The following is a 27,127-nucleotide window of genomic DNA, read 5'->3' on the forward strand; positions in this document are numbered from 1 at the left end:
TAGTTTACATCCTGTTCACACATGGGCAATAAGAAACGATTAAAAAACGTTTATACGTGTAAAGAAATGACAGTCCCTTTTAAATGCAGGGATTTTTACTTGTAATTTGGTGGTGTATTAGTACTTTTACTAAGTTAAGGATCTGAGTACTTCCTTCACCACTGCCTTTGTGAGACCAGAAAGCCAGACTCAAGTTTCCACTGTAAACACTAATCTCACTTCCTGAGAGGTTGAGCTCAACACCGAGGAAAGAAAATCACTCATCTCGGAAAGGCTGAAACATTCGAACATTAAAAGATGCTCATCCCATAAACCTTTCAGAGTTTATGGTTTATCAAATAAATGTTACTTTAGTGTGTCACACTAAAGTAATTGTCACACTTTTTCTTTTTTTTTTTTTTTGTTTACATGTGGATAAAGACTGTCAGAGGTCTGTTCCATTACAGTATTTGTCAGTCTAGTTTCTCATGAGGCCACCTCATTGTCTCCACTTTATGGTCAATGATAGCTGTGTACGGGGAAAAAGAAATGGGAAATGTACCTGTGGAACTTGAAGTGGGATTGAATATAATGACAGTATGTAATCCCTGGAGAGAAGCCCATCCACACTGATCATTGGCTTTACTGATATTATGTTGTCTTGTTCTTTAACATGAAGACTCATTTTCAGGATTAGAGAGCCCGGATGAACAGCTCCACTCCTCTGTACCTGCACACGAAAAATCAAAGCTTGCAGCACTTGGGAAGAAAAAAAAATCATGTCTGTATTTAATAACTTAACAATATAGAAGTTGCTATTGCATTTTATTTACATAGATATTATATACAAATGTAAGTTAACTCTACAACTGCCAGAATCTTCTTCAGGTTTTCAGAAGAAAAAATAGACATCACCACAAATGTACTGTACTTGTTTTAATCCTCATCGGCTAAGAGTCACTTTGGTCGGGGGAAATAAGAAAATGTTACATCTCGGTGGTTTTAAAAGACACCACGTAAAGGCCTTTACACACCGGGGCCGCGGGGAATAAACGACACATACTCATCAGCAAATATTATATGTCTATGGCTTTATTGTGAAAGGAAGGTGTGGATCTGGTCTGAGCTGCTTTTGTCAAGATTGAAAGGAAGGGTAAAGTTTGCCGTCCTGGTTCGGACTACGGAGCTTCCATGTTGTTTTTTCTTAAATAGATCGTTTGATGCCTTTAATCGCGGTGCAAAAGCTCAGATTAGTCAAACTCGTTCCGAAAAAAGTGCTGCTTTTCCGCTGCGTAATATTCACATTTTATGAAAGTACTCACGACAAAAACAGGTTGAAAAAAATAGATTGACGCACAAATTAATCGCACAAAAAAAACCTGCCCCTGGTGTGTGAAGGCCTCAAGCCTTCCCTTCTATTCCCTTTTTATGATGGTTCAGATTTGGGATGCACCGATACCACTTTTTTTCAAACCGAGTACAAGTGCAAGTCCTTACATTTGGGTACTCACCGATACCGAGTACCGATATGAGTACTTTTCTGTGCCAAAAGACCCAGCCAGCTGGAAGGTGTGAGCAACACACGGCAGTCCCGCATACGAGGCGGTGCGCCGCGACCGACTCTAGGTCGGCTTGGAAAGGTTCAGGGCGAAGGTGGCTCACGGCCGCAGCTTTACAGGGCTACCCGCCCGGATCTCGCCACACCGTGATGGGCCCCTCTGCTCCCGGTGCGACTGTCGACCGGGACGGACTGTCCTCAGTGCGCCCCAACCGCGTCGTGCCGTGGCCCACGTAAGAGGCGCCAGGGGTCTGTGGCATTGTCGGCAACCCACCCGACCCGTCTTGAAACCAAGGAGTCTAACGCACGCATGAATCAGAGGATGCAAGCAAAACCCCGTGGCACAATGAAACTCAGGGCCGGCGTGCGCTGGCTGAGGTGGGATCCCGGCCCCGCGGGTTCGGGCACACCACCGGCCCGTCTCTCCCGCACCGTCTGGGAGGTGGAGCATGAGCACCCGAAAGACGGTGACGAGAGGTTAACGTCGCGCTGCTGTAAAGTGGTTTCGGTACCGTTGTATCGGAGCCGTTTTGCGAGTACATTACAGTATCAGACCCGATACTGGTATCGGTGCATCCCTAGTTCAGTATGAAATAAATGAAGATAGATGAGTATCTGAGTCGGGGAAGGCTGGATGGAAGATTTGATTTGTGTAGTGAACTGTTGGCGTACCCACCTTCTCCAGAGCGTTCATGTGTACTGTATGATGAGCCATATTAGGCTGACATGTTTTAACCAGTCTTTCTTTAGGAGTATCAAGATTCCTTTAAACATGTTTTTTTTGGCTTTACCTGTAACATCTTTTACCTCACAGTGTAGCCAGTAATTTAAATGAAAGACCTCTTAATTGCATTCCACCATTTCCAAGTCACGTGTGCTTGAGATGTTATTGCTAACGTGTGGATCTAAAGGCGTTTTCATGTGTGTGTTGTTTAAATGGAACCAGCAGGGTTTTTAATTTATGTGAAATGGTCTCGATGTACATACAGGTGTCTGCTAAAGTGAATGGAAACCAGAGAAGCACATGTCCCTGGCATTCAAAGTAAATCAACACTGAATCACCTTTGACTTGTTTTTGACCCCGTCTCTACCAGGTCTTAACCTGTGATCTGTATCTGATTACGTACGCCTGCCATCAATAAGTGGTATAAGCTCGTCTGCCTGCATTGGGATCGGATCTCAATAATTCCAGTAGGAGGAATTGGCGGACTTCTTAACAACCATGGTGCAATATGTCTCAGGTTAAATAATGGATATTTTGCAATAACGTTATCAATGTGAAAGTGCGATCATGTAAAAGAGAGGGGTCGCTCACAGTGACGAAACTACTGAGAATTATCAATCGAATCTGCAGCTCCCTTTTGCTTTACGGAGCTTCGTGACCCACCGTCCACTACCTGCTCAGCAGCAAACCGCACGGACACTGTTAGAGAATAGCTGGAGAACATAGTGGAGCATTGAGCAGCTAAAGAGACGGACATGTTGATCAGGAGATGGTGGAGGCCAAAATCGCAGCAAAAAGAGAGAGAATATTGGATTTACATTTGCCAGGTGGCCAGAAACACAACTGGTGGATGTATAAGTAAGCAACTGGTTGCTAACAAGTTCACCTCACCAACTTTAAAGAGGTGATGTCGTTATGTTTACATGTTTCCGCTGCTCCCCCGTAGCCAACAACTATCTGTTCTATATGCAGATTTCTGTCGAGGGACAGCAAGGTGCACTGCTGAAGGCATCTGCAGGCTACTTTTTAGTCACCTAGATAATTTCAAGATATACTTGCTTTTTAACCACGCGTTCGCGTAGAATACCGGATGACTTGTGAGCAGAATTGCTCACATACTTGTACTCTGCGTATCATTGGAGGATTCCACTCATAGAAATAGAATAGTAGAAGAACGGACATTGAACTGTTTTCAGTGGCCATTTGACGATTACAAAATAAAATGGGATTGTTGTTATGGTGACAACAGAGCACACGTCAGTGGGGCCGTAAAGTGGTCGCTGGTCGCCGGGAAGAGAACGAACGCAGCGCCGGAGATGGATGGATGGCTGGCTGGCTGGCTAGTTAGCTAGGTAGCTTGTCCTTCTCCGGAGCGGTGGGAAGTGAGGCAGAGGAACAGTTATGATACGTGTCCACGGGTGTTTTTTTATCGTGATGGATCGCCTCGCTTCCCAGCATTGGACACTTGATAGGCTGCCACTAAACACAAGGCACCTGATTGGACGAATGCTTTCCCTCGTGGGCTGCTGCTGCTCCCAGCTTTCAAACTGGAACCAACATGGCGGCTCGCTTGGAGACTTTCTTCTCTTATATCACAAAAATCACTCACCACACTCAAATGTGTTTCTGAAAACATTTTTGTGCAACAAGTAAGCCACGCTATTGCTGAATCTGTCTTTATTTTGGATCGACAACGGTCACATCATCATACCGCCGCTACGCTGCCCCTACCGCTCATGTGCTTATTGCATCTTGAGGATGTGTGGCGTTCATTTCTGAGGTCGTGCACAACCAACACTCCAAACGGATGCAAGGTGCGTGAAATGTGCAAGCAAACTTGTAGTTAAAAGTGATTATATCTCTTTACGAGGCAACCGTTTATACAGTAAGAATGTAATCTGAGCCAGTGGGGAAGCCTGATGGCACTAATGCTAGATTGACTATCCTTGTCAGTCATGCGACCATCATTTTTCATGTAGCTGTCCCTCGAGTCTCCTGAAGCGTTGCTGCTGTAGCGGCTCTCTTTAGAGGGAGGAGGCATCTTGACAAAGCTCGAGTCAAACTGTACAGATGTCATCTGAAACACCTCCAGATGTGGTCCGGGTGATCCGACTGTTTTTACACTCGCGTTGCATTCTGCATGCACTTACACATGCAATAACTACTCTTCCCCTTACCCGGATATGCTATCCAGATACAGATAACATGTTAATACCAGATGAAAATGGCGTCCTTTGAAACACCTGCTGGGTCGTCTCTGTTTGGACGGACACCAAAACGTTGGGACTTATCTGCCAAATCACCAGCAGCTCTTTAAACATAAAACTCTGGAAAAAAAGTTTGGAAATTTGGGTTAGGTCGATTATTTCTCTGTTACGATTGAATTGGCATTGTATTTTACATGGTTGGAAAGCCTGTTTATTTACCTTCACAATGATGTCCAACTTGTAAGGATCATGCATTTGTACACTGTTTACCATTGGCAGAGAATTTTGGCAAATATTTCTTGGGCGCTACTCACAAAGTCAGCTGTGCTGCTCATCCCACAAATGCATGTTCGTAACAAGTTGGACATCATTGTGAAGGTTAATAAAAGGACTTTCCAACGATGTAAAATACAAAGACAATTAGCATTGTAACAACATAGAAACGCAAATTTCCAAACTTTGTTTTCTGAGTTTATTTGGAGCCATCCTCACCACTACAGAGCCCTGTTTACTGTTAACAGGACTTACAGTAACAGAGTCCTCTGACAACAGGAAACAACGTCTTATCATTGGTGAAATATGTTTTGCTTGAAAATTGGCTGAATCTAATGAATTCCCTTCTATATTGTTTTTGTGAAAATAAGTGAAAAACGCCAGCAGTGCAGCAGCATGTGATTCAGCATTGATTTATCAGACCTCGGTGAACTTTGACCAACGAAGCATCTCGCTGTAGCCACGATGACAAGATGGTCAAACAGCATGTTCACTATGGCAGAACCAGACTCCCTTTAAGTAGTGCATTCATTGTGACTGTGACGGACGTTTTGGACCACTAATGAGACCAAATACCAAGAGTCGATTTAGTATTCTGTGATTGAGATTCAGATACCAATCCAAAGTTTCCTTACGTGCGTTGTTCTGGCAACTTGTGGTCCAACAATCAGTTCAGACATTTCTTTGTCTCCTGTGTTACACACACCGTCTATAGGGTCATTTAAATGACTGGCATGACAGAATATATGTCAAATGATACATGTCGGATGTTTGTCATTTTACTCCTCTTACTGACAGCGACCGCTGCTACTCTTTACATTTTTACATGTCTAGTCAGAACACATGAAACTGTTTTCTCTTGTATTGTTCTGCACCCAGTTAGTTTTGTATTTCACCAGCATTAAAATGATTAATAAGAGCATCTTGTTGTCCTCTGCTCCTTTTTCTTTATAGAACAGCAACATTTCTCACACTTGTGTTTGTATAAACTTGGAGAATGAAACATCACAGACTTTGGCTCAGTTTTGAACCGTTTTATAGTTTGAATTCTTACAGCAGATGTAAGTGACTCTATAAACATCTGTTTTGTAAATGGATAATTTTTGACCATAATAAAACTCATTTGTTTTGTGGTTGCTTAAAGAGACAGACGCTAAAACGGAGCGTTTCAGACAGAATGAATACAGGTACTGTAGATTCAGACAGACAGGATGAGAAAAATAACGTTTTTTGAACATTAAAGCATGTAAACATGTTCTAGTAGAAACCCAAAATACAAGTATGAACTAAGGATGGGTCATGATTTTTTATTTTTCGAATAGTCGTTAATTATAAAAAATCAAATAGGTTATGTGACTATTCATCCCATCCTAAAACATATATATTTCCCTTGTTTTAACCATCGCAGTCGCTGCCTGGTAGTAACGTTACTACCGGTAAAATGTGTGTGGCACGTTCAGTTCGGCTCTTCTCTGTCTGCGCGTGTGTGTGTGTGTGTGTGTTTGTCCCGCTCAAACCGCCGTGTTCCCTCTGAAGGAGGGAGGAGAGTTGGGTACCCGGAGGTGCACGGCGGGCGACCGGGGCGAGGCTGCCGCACCACCCTCATAGTTTAAGGTTCTGAATGGCGGGCCACTCTCCCCCCCGGGCACACTCTCCGCACCGCCGCGAGCGCACCCCGACGTTGTGTCCGTGTGCAAGCAGCCCCGCGCCCCTCGTAGTTTCAGCAGGTAGATCAGCTGTTCGATCAGCGGAACATATCGTCATTCAAACCCGACAGAAACAAAATAAAACTGACCAAAACCGTCTTGGTCTGTCTTTCCACCGGCCTCTTTCACTGTTACAACAATATGATTGAAATAAACTCTTAATCCATAGCGTTAGATGGGAAAATGTGCCGACCCTACATGCTGGGAATTACTAAAATATATATATATATAAACAAACAATGAAGCACCACCTAATACACACCTGTACTTCAAAAACATAATTTGAATCAATCCATTAACAGCACCACAGACTTGTACTGGGCTGTTGTATTGGGTTGCTTTGTTACGTACAGGTGTTGCTTTTATTGTGCTTAATCTCCTGTAGTTCTTCCCTTCTCCTTCAGATTTGTGCAAATGTCTGAGACCACCTGCCTCACATCAGCTAAAACCAGTCTGTCATACGTTAAGTGACTCACATGGTCTGATCAGTTGCTGTCTGTATCGCATCGGATGGATAGAGCGGATAAAACTGCTTGGTACACATCAATACTCTGGTAGGACTTTTTGCTTGGCCTACACTTTTACCGGCGTTTGTCTGTCTGTCTGTCTGTCCGTCTGTCCGTCCGTCCTTCTGTTAGCAGGATTACTCCAAAAGTCCGCGATGGATTTGAATACAATTTTTTGGAGGGGTGGGGTGTAGCACAATGAACAATCAAATTAGATTTTGGTGGCGATTCGGATCATGATACGGATTCAGGAATTTTTATAAGAATTCCGGTCAGCCTGAGCATTAAGATCACGGGGTATAACACATGCACAGTGTAACTGATGATGCCTTGATGACGCGTGACCGCGCCTTCTTCCTCCTTCTGACAGTAGAGAGATAAATAGGCTCGTTGGAGATGAGCCAGGCCTGCGCAGAATCGATCACCGGCGATCGCCGCGCAATGCACGCCGGTTCGATTTGTGTCCGACTTGATGCCGACTCGCTCTGACGTCATGCGCACGTGAGCAACAATAACCTCACAAGATCGAGGCGGCCGCAGTTTTTAGAGCCAGGCGCCGCAGTTGCGTTTCACCGACTGCAAGACCCAGGGCATTATGGGAAACGCCTGGCTCGCGCCTGATCAAAGAGCTGATTGGCTCTTAGTTTTGAAAGCAAACACCGCATGCTGTAGAAAGTCACAACTTTCTGTGTAATTGTAATATTTAATGCTAGATTGTAGGATATTAAGTCTTGTGTTGTGCAATGAAGGTTTCATCTGTTAACAAACACATCTTGTGTGGTTGATAATAATAATTATTATAATAATGAAGGTTATTTATATATAACACTTATCAAGCGAGTGTTTATTATGTGCTTTAAAAGGCAGACATAAAAATAATAAAGCATAGAATCCAACGCCAGACACACGCACATTTCCACATAGATTTACAAACAAATATAAATAAATCCCAACGTGGTCTGAAAACTACAAGTAGCCTACAGATCGCATCTAACAGGAAGTAACATTTTCTGGGACTTCCTGTAAATTCAGTGAAGGCTGCTCGAAACAGCTTCAAACTGTCCTACTTGACCGCAGCTTTTAGTCACTGCCCCCTGCTGCTGCCGCCTGATCTCGTCTACTTTCCAGGCGAGTTGCAGTTCATCTCCAACATACTATTGTGTGGATGTGTGGCGAGGATCCGAGGTGCGGGAGCTGCTGACCGTCCGCGGTGAGAAAGAACAAAGGGGTAGATGACGGGATGAGAGACAACGTAGTGTAACCTTATACAGACATAACAATGCTGCTGAATGAGAGAGGCATTCGCCGATACGTTACACGGAAACACCGTGGTAATAACAAGCCGACCACCTCAAGGTACCGCCAGCTGTGAGCTGGGATCTGTTTTTAAAGTCACGCACCTTGGCGGAGGTCTGCGCTCTCCGAGTGCCGTTCTAGTTTTAAACAGTGTTTTTAAAAGGAAGTTTTGCTGCCTCGTACTTAGCTGCACTTTTGGCTAATTTTGTTAATATGTGGGCGTGGCCTATTTAGCATTATATGCTCTATTATCCCTTTGCTCAATTTGCTGTGAGCTGGAACAAGAGACATGAAACCTGTCACCATAATAACTGATCAAGATGTTCTGATGCTTCACAAAAAATATGATTCTAATTGGTCTGATGGTGGCGCTATGATTGACAGCCAAAAATGTGAAAACTTTCAAAGGCCGGCCCCCTCACGTCCAATTGACTTGAAATTTGACACACGTCTCTACATGCATATATATAGATATAGATATAGATATATCTATATCTATAGATATAGATATAGATATGTGCTTGATCCCTACCGTTTTTGAAAAGAACTATTACATCCAAAATTGCAATGCAAGCAGTATACAAACAGCACCCATGACCACAGTTATACCAATCCAAATGTATTCATAAAGCACATTTAAAAACAACAAAAGTTGACCAATATGCTGTACAATTATACATAAAAACGACAATATAAAACACTAAGACCAACTGAAAACCAACAGGACATTAAAATAATAAAAGGTGGTTAAGACCAATAGGAAAGGAAAAAGGATTTAAATAGTAAATAGTCAACTCTCAAGCCGAGCCAAAAGCCAAAAGGAATGAAGGTGTGTTTTGAGGTTTGATTTAAAAGCAGGCAGTGTGGGGGACAGCCCAACACGTGGAGGCAGAGTGTTCCAGAGCTCTGGAGCTGCAACTGAAAAGGCTCGGTCACCCCTGAGTTTTAACTTTGGTCATGTTGGGGTCGTTCCTGCCTCCATTGGGTCCAAAAATATTAACTTCAGTTTTGTTCTCATTGAGCTTAAGAAAATGTAAAGCCATCCAATCTTTGATGTCTTTGAGACAAGCTACCAACATGCTCAAAGAGTTTGAGTTATTATTTTTCCAGGGCAGGTACAGCTGTGTATACTACTATTATTACAATACTGTCTCCAAATATAGTATATGTAGAGTAATATGACACCACCAACTATCACAGTACATAATATAAAGTGTAGTGCAGTAAATATCTGACATTATATTATTATTATTATTATTATATTATAGTTCTAACTACCCAAGAATATGTAAAAGTGATTATATTAATACAATGCTGTTAGAGGCTATTCTACCTGCATAATACCACCGTACAAGTACTTTTGTTAGTTTATAGTTTACATACATTTAGCTGATTTTACATCAGTAAAATATCTGAGTGCTTCTTCTCACTGCAGTCTGTCTCACCCTGTCCTCGTCCTCTCCTCGTCCTCTGTCTTCAGTAGTTCTTAGTACAAAGTTAAACAGCCGACACCGCCCTCTGGTGGTATTAAGCACAAACAGCATCTCTCTGTGTGTGGTGGTTTAGATTAGACTTTATTATCCATATTGTAGTGTAACAGCAGTCACACTAATTATTATTGTTGTGTAACTTTGTTTCAAATGTTATTATTGTGAAGCTTCATTTTCAAAGGTAATGAAATATGGTATTGTCATGCTTTCTTTCCCCCCCCCATATAAACAAACATAATGTCAACAGACATAGGAAGAACACCACAAATACAAAAAATAAATACAAATAAACAATCATAATAATATTGATGCTAGTAATGATAATAATTATGAAAAATAAATAAATAAATAAAAACAGTAGTAGTAATAATAATGATAGTGATAATAAATAATAACAATAATACTATTACTTATATATAACTTTACTTGTATAACACCTGCATATTGTAGTGTTACAGCAGCCAAGGCACACTTTAAAAAACATGAAGGACAATAATAATAATAATAATAAATTCATAAATTACAAATATAATACTGATAATAATAACACTATTAAATAATAATCATAATATTTACCTGCAAAATTTTCTTGCCTACATATCAAAGAAAAACTAACCCGTAACCAGCCTCACACGCTCCCCTTATCTGCTCCATGTCCACCCCCCCCCCCCCCCCACCTCCCCGTCCCGTACTGCAGGTAACATTTGGTTCCTTCTGCGAGTGTTATCGTGTAACGTTACATTTCACAATTGTTTTACTGTTCAGATAACTCATCTTTTCCTCTGACCCCTGCACCAAAACAAACTACTGTCTGTCTACAATCTTCAGCAGGAACCGTGGACAAAGGGCTCACTGCGCCCTCTCTCCCCGCCGGGGATGGCCCCCTGCTCCCGGTGTGACTGTCGACCGGGACGGACTGTTTTCAGTGCGCCCCAACCGCGCCGTGCCGCCAGTTCGGGGCACGGCCCACGTAAATGGCGCCAGGAGTCTGCGGCGATGTCGGCAACCCACCCGACCCGTCTTGAAACACGGACCAAGGAGTCTAACGTCGGGCGAGTCAGAGGGTGCAAGCAAAACCCTGTGGCGCAATGAAAGTGAGGGCCGGTGCGCGCCGGCTGAGGTGGGATCCCGGCCCAGCGGGGTCGGGCGCACCACCATAAAGTGGTATCGGTGCCGTTGTTTATTGGAGACGTTTTGCAAGTACGAGTACATGAGCACAGTATCGGACCCGATACCCGATACTGGTATCGGGTATCGGTGCATCCCTATCATCAACAGAAACATCTCCAGCTTGTTTGCCGACAGGCTGCTCCTCCTAAGTCTGCTTTTGATAAATTTCAGGGTTGAGAACATTCTTTCACAAAGAAAGGGTCAGCAGGAACTTGTACGCAAGCCCCAGGAGAGGATAAGCACCTGACGACATGTTGAACCGCCTGAGTGTTTCATAGCAGCAGAGTGGACAATTTTTGCAGGAAGCGCAGTTTTTATTGACAACATCAGTCTCCTTCCTTCCTTTCCTGCAGATCCATCTGCCACCGTTCTGGTAATGTATTCATCCACATGTGATGCTTTAAGCCTGTCCCTCTGTCCAGCTAAACTTTGCAGCTCTGATTGTAGATTGTCCACTGCTGTCAAATCTGATCAGACATTTACTGAGGTCAGTTGGGAAATCCCTGGCAATGCTTTTGAGGCTCTCTTGTGTGGCAGTCACCATTCGGTGGGCCGAGAGGATGTCCATCCCTTCTGTCTGGAGGTACTTGTACAGTGGAGTGGTTTGGTCAAATAACACTGTTTCATATCTCAAGAGGCCGTCTTCAAAGCCTCGTGCTTTGGCACGTATAGTTGGCTTTGCATTTGTCTTCTGTTCTATGGCTGCCAGTGTGAGCACTGCGTCGATGAAGAGACCATTCTCTGGTTACCAAAATGTCCAAACACTTTTTTGAGAGCAACGTGCTCGGCACCACCACCGTGTCTCTCCAATCGGAGAGAAGCGTCTGTGTTTTTTTTCCTTGGGTTTGATTTTCCCACAGATTGACCTTCTGATAGGATTCCCTGGTGAACACAGCTATGTCATTCAGTAGACTGAACAGTGTTCCACTTTCGATAACAGTTTGAGTAGTGTCAGTCAGCACAAGATTAAGTACATGAGTATAGCACCACACATGCACATGAGTGGGAGACTGGGAGGTCATCAGTGCTGAAAAACCTTTGTACTCGCCCTGCGTATTGGATGCCGCATCTGTTGCATTCCCTATAATTAATACCAGGGGTCTGCAACCTGCGGCTCCGGAGCCTAATGTGTCTCTTTAGCTCCTCTCCAGTGGCTCCCTGTGGATTATAAAAAATGGAAATGAATAACCATTTTTTGTTTACATTTTCATTTTTATTTATCATTGTTGTAGGTCAATGGTACGACGTACAACGGAGTATCAGGGCCACATTGAGGAAAAAAAATAAAAATCTGAAATTTCGAGAATAAAGTCATAATATTACGAGCATAAAGTCATAGGTTTACGAGAAAAAAAGTCGGAATATTATGAGAATAAAGTCATAAATTTAAGAGAAAAAAGTCGTAGTAATATGAAAATATAGTCGTAATATTACGGCTTTTTTCCTCGTAAAGTTATGACTTTATTCTTGCAATATTACAACTTTTTTCTCGTAAAGTTATGACTTTATTCTCGTAATATTACAACTTTTTCTCGTAAAGTTATGACTTTATTCTCGTAAAGTTATGACTTTATTCTCGTAATATTAAGACTTTATTCTCGTAATATTACGGCTTTTTTCCTTGTAAAGTTATGACTTTATTCTCATAATATTCCGGGGTTTTTTTCTCGTAAAGTTATGACTTTATTTTTCGTAAAGTTATGACTTTATTCTCGTAATATTAAGACTTTATTCTCGTAATATTACGGCTTTTTTCCTTGTAAAGTTATGACTTTATTCTCATAATATTCCGGGGTTTTTTTCTCGTAAAGTTATTACTTTATTCTCGTAAAGTTATGACTTTATTTTCACGTAATATTCAGATGTTTTTTCCCGTAAAGTTATGACTTTATTCTCGTAATATTCCGGGTTTTTTTCTCGTCAAGTTATGACTTTATTCTTGTAATATTCCGGGGTTTTTTTCTCGTAAAGTTATGACTTTATTTTTCGTAAAGTTATGACTTTATTCTCATAAAGTTACGACTTTTTTTCTCGTAATATTATGACTTTATTCTGTAAATCTCAGATGTTATTCCCCTCAATGTGGCCCTAATACTCCGTAGTACATTTGCTCTTTGGCCCTCACTGCATTAGATTTATATACTATATACTTAGACTATAATCTGTGTTACCTTCATCACAATGCTCAAATGTTTTGCGGCCCCAGACAGATTTTTTCTTTTTTCTTTGCCTAAAATGACTCTTTTGATAGTAAAGGTTGCTGACCCTTGATGTAATCTCTTGCTCTTTTCTATACAACTGTCAAGATGCTCTATGACGTCCCTTGCAATATGTGAGCTACTTCCTGCTTGTTCCGTCTTTACTAGTGAATACCTGTTGCACTAAAGGATTTCTGGTATTCTGTTGCGGGTGGTGATTTAAAAATATTTGTAGCGTAGATGGCTCAGGACGTACAAAGTAATCTATGTCCTCCTGCTCCTTGCTCTCCTCTCTCTCGCTGACACACTGCTGCTGCTGCTAGTTCAACCTGGCTCAATGAGACAAGAGGAGAGACGATTAGGTGAGATTTTTTTTTAACATAATAATACAATCAGGTCCAGAATTATTGGATTCCTTGATAAAGAGGTGTAAAAAAGCTGCATTGATATAACAATATCATAAAGGTAATGGACAAATAGTTGTTGAATAAATAAATGCATGGATGTCTGAATTTCATTTATCTATATTGTTCATCAACACCCACCCAAAAGCTGACTCCCAAACACATTTTTTTTTTCTAGGTCCCAAAAGAGCACTGTTCACCATATAGCTTATAATAAATGAAAAAAGAAAAACTAAACCGAAAATGCTGACAGCCAACTCACTGGTATTGTTGATGAATGGTATTCTAGTCAACAAAATAATGATGTTCTTCCAATAACACAAGAGTGTCATTAAAGGTCCCATATCGTGCTCATTTTCAGGTTCATACTTATATTTTGTGTTTCTACAAGAACATGTTTACATGCTGAAATGTTCAAAAAAAACTTTATTTTCCTCATACTGTCTGCCTGAATATACCTGTATATTCTCTGTCTGAAACGCTCCATTTTAGTGCATTTCAACGGAATCGCGTTGCTAGGCAACAGTTTGGGTCCATGATTACTTCCTGTCAGCTGATGTCATTTACATACACTGCAACAGGAAATAAACTGGGACACATTTCGAATGTTTACGTTTAGAACCGTGTAATGGTCTAAATATTGTACATTTGTGACATCACAAATATACAGAAATCCTAACGGCTTGTTTCAAATGCACAGTTTCTAAATACGGGCTGTGTGTATTTCTCCGTATATTGAGCGTTTTGATAGTTTAACAGTATTTATATAGCACTTAAAACTGCTTTATAATATAAAAGACATGAAAATATCCCTTTTTGTGTGCACAATGTGTTAACTAGCCACTATGACCTACACGGTAACACTGGTGTTATAACTAGCTAGCTAGCAAACTACACCTGCATTCATAAAAGTCTCAAGTTAGCAAAATTGAAAATGAGCAAAGCGTACATAATTTGTTTTATTGTAATATGTTATCAACATGACTTTGCAAACAACAGCTAGTTTGTTCAACATTAGCCCTTGCTTTTGCTCAGTTTTATCAAGGGGACTGTAATGTGTTAGTTGACTGAGAGAATAGTGTAGCCTCATCTCTCATGACATACTGTATGTTGAGCCAGGCAGCGAGCTAGCCCTTAACTTCTGCTTACCTCAACCTCTACACCACCCCCCCCCCCATCTCTCTCCCCCTCCTCCTCACTGTGGCCACCAGCCACGGGTGCTGCTGACGATGGTCCTCCTCCTGCTGCTGCAAACATGTCAGTTAGTTTAACACATTCGGCAGCATCTGCCTGAAGGGCCTGTCGTTTTTTGATCTCTCAATTTCTCCGCGCCTCCCTTGCGTTTTTTCTCCATTTCTCGCATCTTCAAACAACCTGCCCTCCTTTGGGCTCTGTACGCAAGGCCTATGGATGGAGGATGGGTCACGCCTCATTGAGCCAATCGCAACGCATGGCCGCTGCTTCAGTTACACTGCGCATGTGTTATACCTACGGTGACCAGATGTCCCGGTTTGTCCGGGACTGTCCCGGTTTCAAGCAGATGTATCCTGAGTCCCGACACATATCTGTAAAACACTCAAATGTCCCGGTTTTCAACAGTGACTAACAAATTGTCCCGGTTTTCACTACAATTAAAATAATAGTATTATACTTACATAGACGTATATCATGTTCCACTCATTAACTAATTTGTGCGAATGAGATAATACAGAGAGCCAGCACGGCGCACCGCTGCAGTCTCTATAGAGAGTGATGCTGTCAAGCCACAATTATGCTCGGACACAACAGATATCTGCTGGTTACATTTAATGTAATTTTGAACCACAGAACCCTCCGTGCTTGTGTGCACATCAAACGTGTCGTTTTGATTAGTTATTCTACATTTCTTTCACCCGGACGGTGTCTCCATCCTGGCCAAAATGTCGTCTGAGCTCCACATTTTAATTATAATAGCCTGAGACGAAACAAGTTGAGAAATAATGTACGTAGGCCCAGAAAACAATATGTTTCCTCTGAGGGAAACTCTCTACAGGACTCCCTTAAAGGGGGAGAAAGTAGTGAATGTGATGTCATGATTCTCACAGCCTCTAATGCACCCCCCTATAATAATGTCTCCTTTCTGATCCCACTCCGTGCTCAAATGTGCCACATGTGCGCCAAGTTCTGCATCTTGATGAAAACGCTTATGGTACGTGCATATTAGCGAGTGCCCGTGCACGTGTTTACGAACGTGCGCATGCATGAACTTTGCGGTGCACTTAATTGTCCTGGTTTGAAATTATGGTCACCCTAGTTATACCCCATACCCTGAGACCCATGTCCGCCCGTGTCCCAGGCTCCTTTCAGAGGCCTTGCGGCACAGTGCCCAAAGGGGGAGGTGTTTAAAGATACGATCGGACCGGGCCAGCCCAGTGCAAGGCCGATTTACTTGTTTTATGGGCCAAAAAAAAGGGGGAAAAAAGACATACGTCGGCGACCGGCCCAAAAGGCATGCCGGCCCACTGGGAAAATGCCCGGTATGCCAGATGGCCAGTCCAGCCCTGCATGCAGCAAAAGGATCGGATTCGAAACCCGGGTTGCTGTGGTAAGGACTGAGCATTGGTACATGGGGCGCCTACTTTACCCGGTGAGCTCCCGGGGCACCCCAGATATGTTTATTTATGACTTTTAGGTTTGGGCAAATAGTTGTTAAAAAGGGCTCACTACAGGTCCTCCCCTCCTCTGGAATGAGCCATTGGCTCCGCACCCCTCTTGTCATTGATAAGGGAGCTCAGATGTGCAGGTATTGGTTCTTATACATGTTATTAGGGTTGAAGTCCTGAATGGACAGAACCCTTCTAAGTTTGTGCCGGTTTATTAAGGTTCAAGCCCAGCACAGACTTAGAAGGGTTCTATTGGACCAACCTTATCAAAAGTTTTCTAAAGCTTGTTGATATGTCATTGTGTTTTGAAGATGTTGACCAACAAATTTCACAAAGGGCGGAGCTTAGCAGGAAATTGGCCATAATTCATTGGCCATTAGTCCAATCGTCATAAATCACGTTTTGGAATAGGCGTACCAAAGCATTTTGAGCTCAACCCATAGACAAATTCCAAAAACGTGTACCTCAAAACCTGTCCCACAGTCCAAAGACATGCAGAATAGGTTCATTTTTTCTCTAAATGTCCCGTAGTTGTGAATGTGAATGTGAGTGTGAATGGTTGTCTGTCTCTATGTGTCAGACCTGTGATAGTCTGGAGACCTGTCCAGGGTGTAGCCCGCCTTCACCCAATCTCAGCTGGGATTAGCTCCAGCTCCCTAACGGGATAAGCGGTTGCAGATGATGGATGATGGAGGCACCGGTAGTAACGTTACTACCGGTAAAACGTGTGTGGCATGTTGAGTTTGGCTCTTTTCTGTCAGCACAGGTGTGTGTGTGTGTGTGTGTGTGTGTGTGTGTGTGTGTGTGCGCGCGTAAGCGGCACTCCACCTCTCGTAGTTTCAGCAGGTAGATCAGCTGTTCGATCAGCAGAACATATCGTCATTTAAATCCGACAGAAACAAAATAAAACTTATCAAAACCGTCTTGGTTTGTCTTTAAGAGACCTCATTAAGAGTTTATTTCAATATGGTTGAAATAAACTCTTAATCTATAGTGTAAAATGGGAAAATGTGCCGACCCTACCCACTGCACCCTGATTTTCAAATAATAATCGACTAGTTCCCAGTGATTATCGAATAGTATTTTTGCTTGGAATGCACATCCCTAGTAGACACAATTTCATCAAAGTTGGTGCCCATGCTCTGGGGGGAGTATTAACCAAGATCTGGAGTGTCATATTATTGGTGCATGTGGGCGTGGCCTATTTAGCATTATATGCTATATTATGCCTTTACTCAAGTTGCTGTGAGCTGGAACGAGCTAGAGACATGAAACTTGGTATATTTACTGGAAACGATGTCTTAATGCTTCACATAAAATATGATCCCAATTGGCCTAATGGTGGCTGATTGACAGCCCAAAAAGCAAAAACTTTTAAAGGCCGGCCCCCTCACACCGTAAGTCTGATTGACTTGAAATTTGACTCACATGTCCAGCTCTATGTGGACTACAAAAAAGCCTCAAGAATCACTAAAGTCCACCTGACAGAATTTCCGCCATTTTTGGAAAAACACATTTTTGACATTTCCTCCTAAACCGTACATCCAATTGCTACCTAATGTTCTGGGGATCGTTATTGGACCAAGATGATCAAAAGCTTGTTGATATCCCATTGCATTTAAAAGATTTTGACCAATGAACTTTAAAAGGGCGTGCCTGAGCACATCAATAGACCAAACTCCATAACCATTGGGCCCATCATCTCGTGTCCACAAGAGTACCTAAAACATACCCTGCAAGTTTCATTCAAACCGACCACTAGGTGGCGCTACAAATCAGACTACATTTCAGAAATTGTTTGTCCAATCAATACAAAACTTGCAGTGACATTTTTTGAACCACGTGTAAAACTATTAGAAAAGACTCCATAGGGAGGCGTCACTAGTTCCAAATATGTGCATGTGCCTGGCGCAAATTTGGCCATAAATAAATGAGAATTTGTCCAAACATCACCAAAAATGGCTGGATATTTTTAATTAAGCTGTTGAAATGACCGGCAGGACTTTGAGAGTACAAGTACTGAAAGGCTGCATACATTGTAATGATGAAACAAGTTTGTGATTTGTCTCACTGCTTCTTTATACAGACTTAAACCAGTTGAAGTGACTTTGCCCTGCCTTGTGAAGACCAAAACCCAATCACTGCTGCTTGCGGCTTTGATTCTTGCGATTCAGCTGCTTCCTTCTGTTGAGCAAAAAAACCTCGCCCGTTGAACACCATTGTGTTATCTTTCAAATGTTTTAATCCGAAATCACAAATTCAGTAATTCGAGGACAACAATTAGTACTTTGTGCACCATTTTTTTTTTTCCCCCACCAATGACACTAACTGGACTCTGTATTCAACAACTCAGATCCCATTTCACTGTAAACAAGACATCAGTATGCAGGATAATCCTGGACAGACCTGGAGCTAACAATGAGACTAATCTGGACTCTGGTATGAGTAAGTATGTTTTGGGGGGATTTGGGTGAACTGACCCTTTAATAAAATTTCATATCTGATCAGAAATGTGCTATAAAAATAATAGTAATGTATTCATTCAGACTGTTAATAAATGGCCAACATCTGCGTGCCTCCAGTGCTATTGTTTCTTTTCTTTTTTCTTTGGCCTCTTCATTTGTAAGCCACTACCAGCAGCTGTGTCTCGTCATTCGACCCCCCCCTGCCTCCTCCTGAAGACCACTGTGATGGGCCCTTCAGGTAAAGCCTTGATCATGTTCCAGGCCTCGAAGCGAGTCATGTCCTGCAGACTGATTCCCTGGACCTGCAGCAGTTCATCGCCATGCTGCAGACCGTTCTGCTCTGCTACTCCACCTGCAACACACAAAGACAGCGGACACTGTTCACAATATTATGATAACTGGTGACATGGGTTTAAGTACAGATAACAAAGAACTGACTGACTTTATTACAGTATTTTTCTTTCCAGAAGTAAAATGTATGGAAGCCCTGAGAGGTAAGTGAGTTATTTTCTCTCCTGTGTTTATTAACAGGTTAAAAAAAAAGGTTTTGCCAGGATAATCTTTCTAAATTGCTTCATTTTTTTCCATCTGTGAAAACAGGTGGGAAAAAAAAAGTTTTCCCAGGTGAATATTTTTTTTTTGTTGCCAGGATAATTTTTTTTAAGCCAGGTACATTCATTTTGTGTAAGCAAGTTATGTAACATTGCTGTCGTATCTTTCTTTTGGCTAGAAATGTATTTTAATCAGCACTAATCTGCCGTTAGGGGGAAACAATGGGGTAATATCTCACCGACAGACAACGATATGTACAACTGAGCAACCACAGGTCAGCAAGGTGTTCTACTGTTTCACGGGGTGTCCCCCAGGGGTCAGTATTGGGTCCACTTCTATTTATCATTTACCTCCTTCCCCTTGGCACTATCCTCCGTCATCACGATGTCCTCTTTCACTGCTATGCCGACGACACACAGGTCTACATCTCAACAAAACCCACCGCTGCCCTGCCACCCACCTCCCTCGCCACCTGCCTTCAAGAACCGCCCCAAAGCTCTTCATTGATGGCTTCTCCATCCCATTCTCCACCCATATCAAGAGCCTTGGGGTCAACCTAGCCAGCACCCTCTCCTTTGCACCCCACATAAAAAACGTCAACCAGACTGCTTTCTTCCACCTCCGCAACATCTCCAGACTCCGCCCGTTCCCGTCTCATGCCAGCACAGAAATCTTGGTCCACGCATTTGTTACATCCCGAATCGACTACTGCAACGCTGTTCTCTCAAGCCTTCCCACCAAACTGCTGAACAGACTTCAGAACTCTGCCGCCCGGATCATCACCCGCACCAGATCCTCCGACCACATCACTACATTCAAATCCCACCTCAAAACCCACTTGTTCAAACTGGCATATTCTCTGTAGTTTCCATCTGTTTGAGTTTAATTATATCTTTGTAAGGTGTCCTTGGGTGTCTTGAAAGGTGCCACCAAATAAAATGTATTATTGTTATTATCATTATTATTAGTGGTGCTTCAGCCTCTTGTGGCTGAAATGAGTATTACAACAACGAATGCTCAGAAAAATGATCTGACAAATCCTAGCAAAACTTTATATATATATATATATATAAATATAAGACTGTGACCAAACATTTATTTCAATAGTTTAGAGTTGTACATAGTTGCTGCTACAGACATGAGTACTACAGTACTACAGTACTACTCATGTCACAGTACTCAGAAATCAACTTTCTGTCCATTTCAATAAATAAACAGAAGCACTTTTCACGTTGATTAGTGCTGGTTACTTTTGAATTCATTAGGAATGGTTTCATTGTAAATATAATGAAATCATATGATATCAGCATCATGAGCGTACCTGTAAAGATCCTGTTGATGACTAAAGGTTTATCTCCATGGATTGAGCCTTTTCCTCCCTCGAGAGTAATCCCAACTCCTCCGGCTCCTATCTCCAGCTCCACAGTCACCGGAGCTCCCTGCTCCGCCACTGCAACGCAAAACACAACTCACATAACGGAGCAAATGTAGCCTGCATACTTTTAATTTAAGGAAAAATCCAATGTGAAGGTATTAATAGGTTTAATTTATCTCCGTACATAATGTGAAACCTTTCCAGGCCTACGTGAACCACAGGGCTTATTTTCTGCATACATTAAAAAGCATGTCGTTGGGACTCCACCCTTGTGTCTGTTGTTGTATGACTCACCTGCAGGGTTGGGCTCTTCGCTCCTGCAGCCGCCTCCCTCTCTTCCTTCCTCCTCTGCTCTCTTGCAGATGACCACCACAGCCTGCTTCAGATTGCGGGCCTGACGCACAGTGGCGGTGGCGTCGGCGTGCGTGAGGCCGCGCAGCGTCTGTCCGTTTATTGACAACACCTCATCTCCTTTCTGAATGGTGCCCTCCTGAGCCGCCAGGCCGCTGGGGAACACCCTGTGGACCTGGACAGAAGACAGTCAGTGTCTCTCTCACACACACACACACACACACACACACACACACACACACACACACACACACACTTGTTCTAATGGGATCAGTCTGTAGTGGCTGCTTACTGTAGGAGCCTTGCTCTCCAGGTCAGACCCTCCAGCGATGCTGAAGCCCAGCCCAGCTCCCTCCTCTTTATGCAGAATCACAACGTGGATGTCCACCAGTTGCTGTGGAAAAAGAGGCACAATTATTACTGCAGTTAATTTGTTCTTTATGTGATGTCTTATTACCCCCATCACTGTTCACATCCACATGGCCAAGGCCATATTGGGTTTGAATATTTTTACTCCATCTAAATGTTAAAGGTAAAGGGTGATGGTTAAGAGTTTATTATGTGAGATCCTGAAGGGTTGCTGCTCTACATAGAACACAGTGCACTGATCTTTAAACTTTAAAAATATATTATTTTTAGGCCATATCGCCCAGCCCTACTTACAGCCTAATAACATCGGAGGGTGTACTATGTAGGCTAAACGCATCCCAATACATTAGACCTCACTGCGTCGTACACATTACATTCCCTGTAGATGTTCTTTTGTGAACCCCCAACCTTAAAGTTTAAACTGCGCCTATGCCAACACCTCTAAAGCTCTCCCACTAACACCATGTAACCTGTTTCTTTACTTTATACACAGAGATGTAAAAAACAACAATTTGTGATTTTACGGAGTGTTACGTGACGGAACAATTTTTTTTTGACAAACAACAGTGTATCCATCCGCCCTGTACTTTTGTGCAGTGTCATTAGCCACGCTGTGGGTTGCCAGGTAGACTCAGGTTGAGGTTTTGGTATTTGTACAGACTCAAAGGTACCAAACCTGGCAATCTCGCTGTGATGACAAAACTGTGGGAAGCTGCTCACAGTCACATCACATACTTTTAGTTTTTAACAGAGCCAGTATATTTAGCAACGTGGGCGAGTTACATTCTACAATTAATTAACACATTTTATATTTTATAAGTCAATTTTAGTATATTTTGGGCTTAATATATTTAATGTGATGGATATTGGTGGTATTGTATGTTCAAAAGTTTTTTCTATGCATGTAAGGGATTTGTAATTTGTTTGCAATAAATATTTTTTTTTATAGTTTTTACAGTTTTATAACCTGGTGAATCTGGGTTATACCAAGTGAAAGTCGGGAAAGTTTTTTTTTTTTTTTCTTTACCTTCAGCGTCTCTTCGTCCAAATCTTTGACTTCCTGGATCATCTTCTGTATTTCCTGTGAGGGGATGGCTGAGATGACAGAGTGAGCGCAAGCAGAAGTGACTGCTGCCTCGTCGTGAGATCCCCCCTCCCCTCGCTCAATGGTACACTCCCTCAGCGTGGCCAAGCTGTGTTTGAAATGACGGAAACACATCAAACATGAGGATGTAATGTCAGTTACACACTGCTGGTATGCACAATGCTCAGCAGTGTGTAACTGTGCTCTATTTTAACATCTGTTCTGACAATTAAAGTTCGTCACTGCTTCTCTGCTAAAACAGGAAGTGATTTTTTTTTTTAACCTGAACCACTTCCTTTTGAATATAAAACAGGCCCAGAGTATGACTTCTGGGGGGCGAGTCTCTGTTCAAATAATAAAATACTACCGGTCATGTTGGCCCAGACCTCTCAGTGGAAGTCTTACCTGACAGAGAATCCTCTGTCGGAGCTGTCCGAGGCGTGCTCGGACTCCTGAGGGTTACTAGGATCCACTGCAGAGAGGTCCTGCAGGTTTGGAGTGTGAGGGTTACCATGGCAGGGGAAGGGCAGAGAGCGCATCAACGCTTGTGAAACCTGGAACAAAAATCAACATATTAAAATAGAATTAGAATTAAAATCTGGTTATTCTTTTGCCAAACAGTATGAAGACACTGCAAAGACAATTAGGACAGATTGAGCTTTTAAACACATAATACTTCTAATTTCTATGTTTTAAGTGTATGTCTAAGTAGAACATGTAGAAAATAAAGAAAGATAAAATAATAATATATGGACAATAACAGCAAAACATATTAGGAGAAAGACAAATTGTATAATAATGGTATACTATAATATGAAGGAAAATTCAATTTAAATCATTCATGCCTATAAGCATAATGTGACAAATATGTGTTGTATTGACGTTACTTGCTACATGGGAGAAAGCATCAAGGCAGATAGAGCGTGTGTTGAGAAAATGATTCACCATAATTCTGGTTTATTATAACTTTGAGTCTTATTTTAGTAGTTTTGGTTATTGTGTTGAACAAGTTAATTGAAATGAAGGTAATTGTTAAACTATTACCCAAACTGTCCACTGTAAACAGTTTACAGACCGATCTGCTGTACTTAAAGGTCCCATATTGTAAAAAGTAAGATTTTCATGTCTTTTATATTATAAAATGGGTTTAAGTGCTTTATAAATACTGTGAAAGTATCGGAGCGCTCAATATACAGAGAAATACACACAGCCCGTATTCAGAAATTGTGTGTTTGAAACAAGCCGTTAGGATTTCTGTCCATTTGTGATGTCACAATTATACAATATTTAGACCATTACACGGTTTTAAACTTAAACATTCTAAATATGTCGCAGTTTATTTCCTGTTGCAGTGTATGTGAATGACATCAGCTGACAGGAAGTAAACATGGACCCAAACTGTTGCCTACCAACGCAATTCTGTTGCAATTCCGCTGCAATTTTGTTGAAATGTACTAAAACGGAGCATTTCAGACAGAGGGTAAATACAGGTATATTCAAGCAGACAGTGTGAGGAAAATAAAGTTTTTTTTAACATTACAGCATGTAAACATGATCTAGTAGAAACACAAAACACAAGTATGAACCTGAAAATGAGCATGATATGGGACCTTTAAAGGCCCTTCTACACTGTGTGATAACAGTGATCTTGCAGGTTCATTGCAGGTCAAACTGTGTGAGATGGGTCTATTAAAGTTCAGATCAAAATCTGTCAGAGACAATATCAACATTGAGACGTGTCAAATAGTGAATCAAATCGCTATGAGGGAAATAGAAAAAAAATGACATGTCATCCATCAGCTTGCATCTTTCTGCTGCTCTCATATTCAAAATATCGGCGCTCGTATCATCACGTTGGCCAGTGTATTCTGCGTCACCTCATGTCATATGGCAATTGGTTGGTTTGTACATGTGGGTCTTAACAGCAGTCACATTGTTAGAAATTGGTCCTAGATTTGTGTCAGAATTTTGACGCAGCCCGATTACTGTAAAACGGCCGTCAGTGAATATGTCTCACGGCCAGATCTAGGACAACCAAACATCTCTCACAATTTTCGTCTGGGACAGCTCAAAATGACATTGTGCATAAGGACTGTTGTGGTGCACGCACACAGTTTCCCTGTAGCCTATACTGTCAATAAGAAGTGGACTGCCGTTTTGAAGCCTCGAGTTCTGCAGTTTGGCCGTCGCCATCTTGGTTTTTTAGAACCAAAAGTGACGTGAAACCAAAAGTAAACGTTGACTTTACACTTTTCATGTAGTGTTGTTATGATTGTTTCATGACGTTTATTAACGTTATGTAAGAAAGTCCATTAAGGGCGGTTGTTATTTTTTTGCGCTAGCTGCGCTGTTACGTCACGCTGTTACGTCACGCTAATACGTTATTATTTTAACACAAACCATGATCGTTTTTCTAACCTTTACCAAGTAGTTTTATTGCCTAAAACTAACCAATCGTTTTACAACGTTAACCGCATGGTATTTCGCATTTCTCTAAGCGTAATACGAGGCTGATATGAAACACATTTATTAAGCATATTTTTGATTCAGATGTGTCGACAACGTATCCTGTGGTTTGCAAGGAACGTACAATGCCGACATTTCATTTGATTACTGGGTTGGAATAAGACCACTAAAAAAAACATTAAAATAAGTCAAATAAATAAATAAATTGTCCTTTCAATAATGTTCACATGACACATAAAGAACAACAGATTACCTGGTTACTGAAGGCGAGGATTTTCCCCAAACTCTCGCCCTCCAGGCCTCTCGGGGGGTTAATGTCTGTGGGTGGAGTAGCACTCAGCTTTCCTTGGCTCTGTGCTCCATCTTCCTCCGTCCCTTCTGGAGGACTTTCCTCTTCGGCTTGATTGGAGCTCATAGATGTCTCGGGTGGCAGGGATTTGTACTCTGTGGACCCGGTAAGATCCACTCTTTCCAGCTCAGACTCCCTGTGTGATGAAAAGTCATTCCTGTCATCGTGGACTGGAGCAGAATGAGAATCCTCCATCCCTGAGTCCAGATCAGTGTTGACGGTGTCAGGAAGTGGGAGATCTGTGGGGGATTGGATAGAGGATGGTTCATCTTCTGTTGCTGTTGTTGGACTACAAGCTTCAGAAGCAAAGGAGGTGACAGCAGAGACGCTTCTGTTGTCCGTCTCCCTAATAGATGAAGACGGGTTGGCCGGGATCTCTTCTGGGATTTCATGTGTGCCCTTCCCATAATCTCCATGTGAGGCAGGTTGACTCCTGGACTCCTTCTCCAGAGGAAGAGAGGTGGAAGGGGCCACAGGCTTCATGTTGCCCCCCTTCTCTGGACCCTCTGCACTGGAAAAAGTCTCAAATGAGTGGATCTTTTGTCTGATTGACAGGTTGGCTCCAGATGAGGCCGATCTTATTCCGAAGTTTCTGTTGAAGCCCACGGCAGGCCTCTGCTCTGCGGGTTTGGCCGGCTTCTTCTGGTCCTGCTCATCCCGAATTTTCCTCAGACTTTTGCGAAACCAGACAGGCTTGGGTGCCACCGGGGGCGCCGTCTTTGCTTCCAGAGGAGATTCAGATGTGTTTTCGGGAGTCAAGTCGGACGGAGGATCTGACGTCACGTCTGTGGCCGTGCCGTTGAGCTCGGACACGTTCTCTTCGTCACTCATGGCGGCGGGCTTGCTGTGGACGTTGACTGGCTGAGTTCTGTCTGCGGCGTGGTGGTGGTGGCGGTGGCGGTGATGGATCTCGGGCAGCTGTTCAGGGGAGCTGTCTGAAAGGCGAACCCAGGGGTCCTGGAGCTGTACTTGGGTATGTTGGTCGATACGAGCCTGTCTCCTCAGAGCTCCTCTCTTTGGCTGTGAGCAGAGCCCAGCTGATGAATCCCCTGTCCACACAACACAGTTGAAAGTAGAAAAGTCTGAGAGGTGTGTTTCAAACATGTTCATGTCACAAACTCTTGAATAGATATTATTGTGTATTCACACTGTCAACCACATGATGGTTGCAATAGTGATCAACCAGACCTCTGCCAGTATTAATAGTCTAGTAATAGTAATCATGAAGGACTTATGAGGTTCTTCAATCCCCCTAAAAGTGTTATTCCATGCATTCAGAGGGCTGTCAAAGTTAATGCGATAATAACATCCTTCCATTATCCGTAACCCTGGACAGGTCTCCAGACTATCACAGGGCTGACACATAGAGACAGACAACCATTCAAACACTCACATTCACACCTACGGGACATTTAGAGTCAACAATGAACCTAACCTGCATGTCTTTGGACTGTGGGAGGAAACCTGAGCACCCGGAGACAACCCACGCTAACACGGGGGAGAACATGTAAACTCCACACAGAAGGGCCCCAAGTCGGGTTTGAACCTGTGACCCTCTTGCTGGGTGACAGGGCTAACCACTGCACCATCGTGCCGCCCGCGATGATAACAGGTTAATGCAAATTTGTTTTAATGTCACTAATTTCTTTAACCCATTAATGCAACTTGCGATTTTTAGGTTGTAGCGGGCTCAGTTTTAAAGCGTGAAGATATTGGCATCATAGGAAACTAAAAAAAGTAAGGAATCCATTGATACAAACCATGTAAATTGTACATTTTTATTCTTATTTTATCTAACGTTTTATCTATTCTTTTGTTATTATACTGTTTGTCTTGCACCAACAAAGCCAAAGAAAATTCCTAGTGTATACCTCTTACACCTGGCAATAAACACATTTCTGATTCTGATTCTGATTCTGATTCTGATGTTGGTACTTAAGATATCTTTAAAGATATTGGTAGG

The 27,127-nt window shown here is 42.4% G+C and overlaps 1 protein-coding gene and 1 long non-coding RNA gene across 4 annotated transcripts in view; one reads left to right on the forward strand and one right to left on the reverse strand.

Moving 5' to 3' along the window:
* The first annotated feature begins 363 nt into the window (after positions 1-363).
* Positions 364-19,540, forward strand: LOC119503660. Its single transcript, XR_005210365.1, has 3 exons — positions 364-374; positions 10,801-10,803; positions 19,415-19,540. It is a non-coding gene; the product is annotated as an uncharacterized LOC119503660 (long non-coding RNA).
* The window catches only part of il16 (interleukin 16), a 92,503-nt gene continuing 83,479 nt past the window's right edge, over positions 18,104-27,127 (reverse strand). For all 3 annotated transcript variants that reach the window (XM_037795507.1, XM_037795500.1, XM_037795492.1), the window contains 7 exons: positions 25,069-26,213; positions 22,755-22,903; positions 22,293-22,458; positions 21,189-21,290; positions 20,840-21,071; positions 20,492-20,620; positions 18,104-18,970 (listed from right to left, as the gene is read on the reverse strand). In XM_037795507.1, coding sequence (XP_037651435.1) covers positions 18,804-18,970; positions 20,492-20,620; positions 20,840-21,071; positions 21,189-21,290; positions 22,293-22,458; positions 22,755-22,903; positions 25,069-26,213 — 2,090 coding nt within the window. In that variant the 3' untranslated portion in view covers positions 18,104-18,803. The remainder of the gene's footprint in view (positions 18,971-20,491; positions 20,621-20,839; positions 21,072-21,188; positions 21,291-22,292; positions 22,459-22,754; positions 22,904-25,068; positions 26,214-27,127) is intronic.

Source organism: Sebastes umbrosus, chromosome 2 (assembly GCF_015220745.1).
Source record: "Sebastes umbrosus isolate fSebUmb1 chromosome 2, fSebUmb1.pri, whole genome shotgun sequence".
NCBI classification, from domain to species: Eukaryota; Metazoa; Chordata; class Actinopteri; order Perciformes; family Sebastidae; genus Sebastes; species Sebastes umbrosus.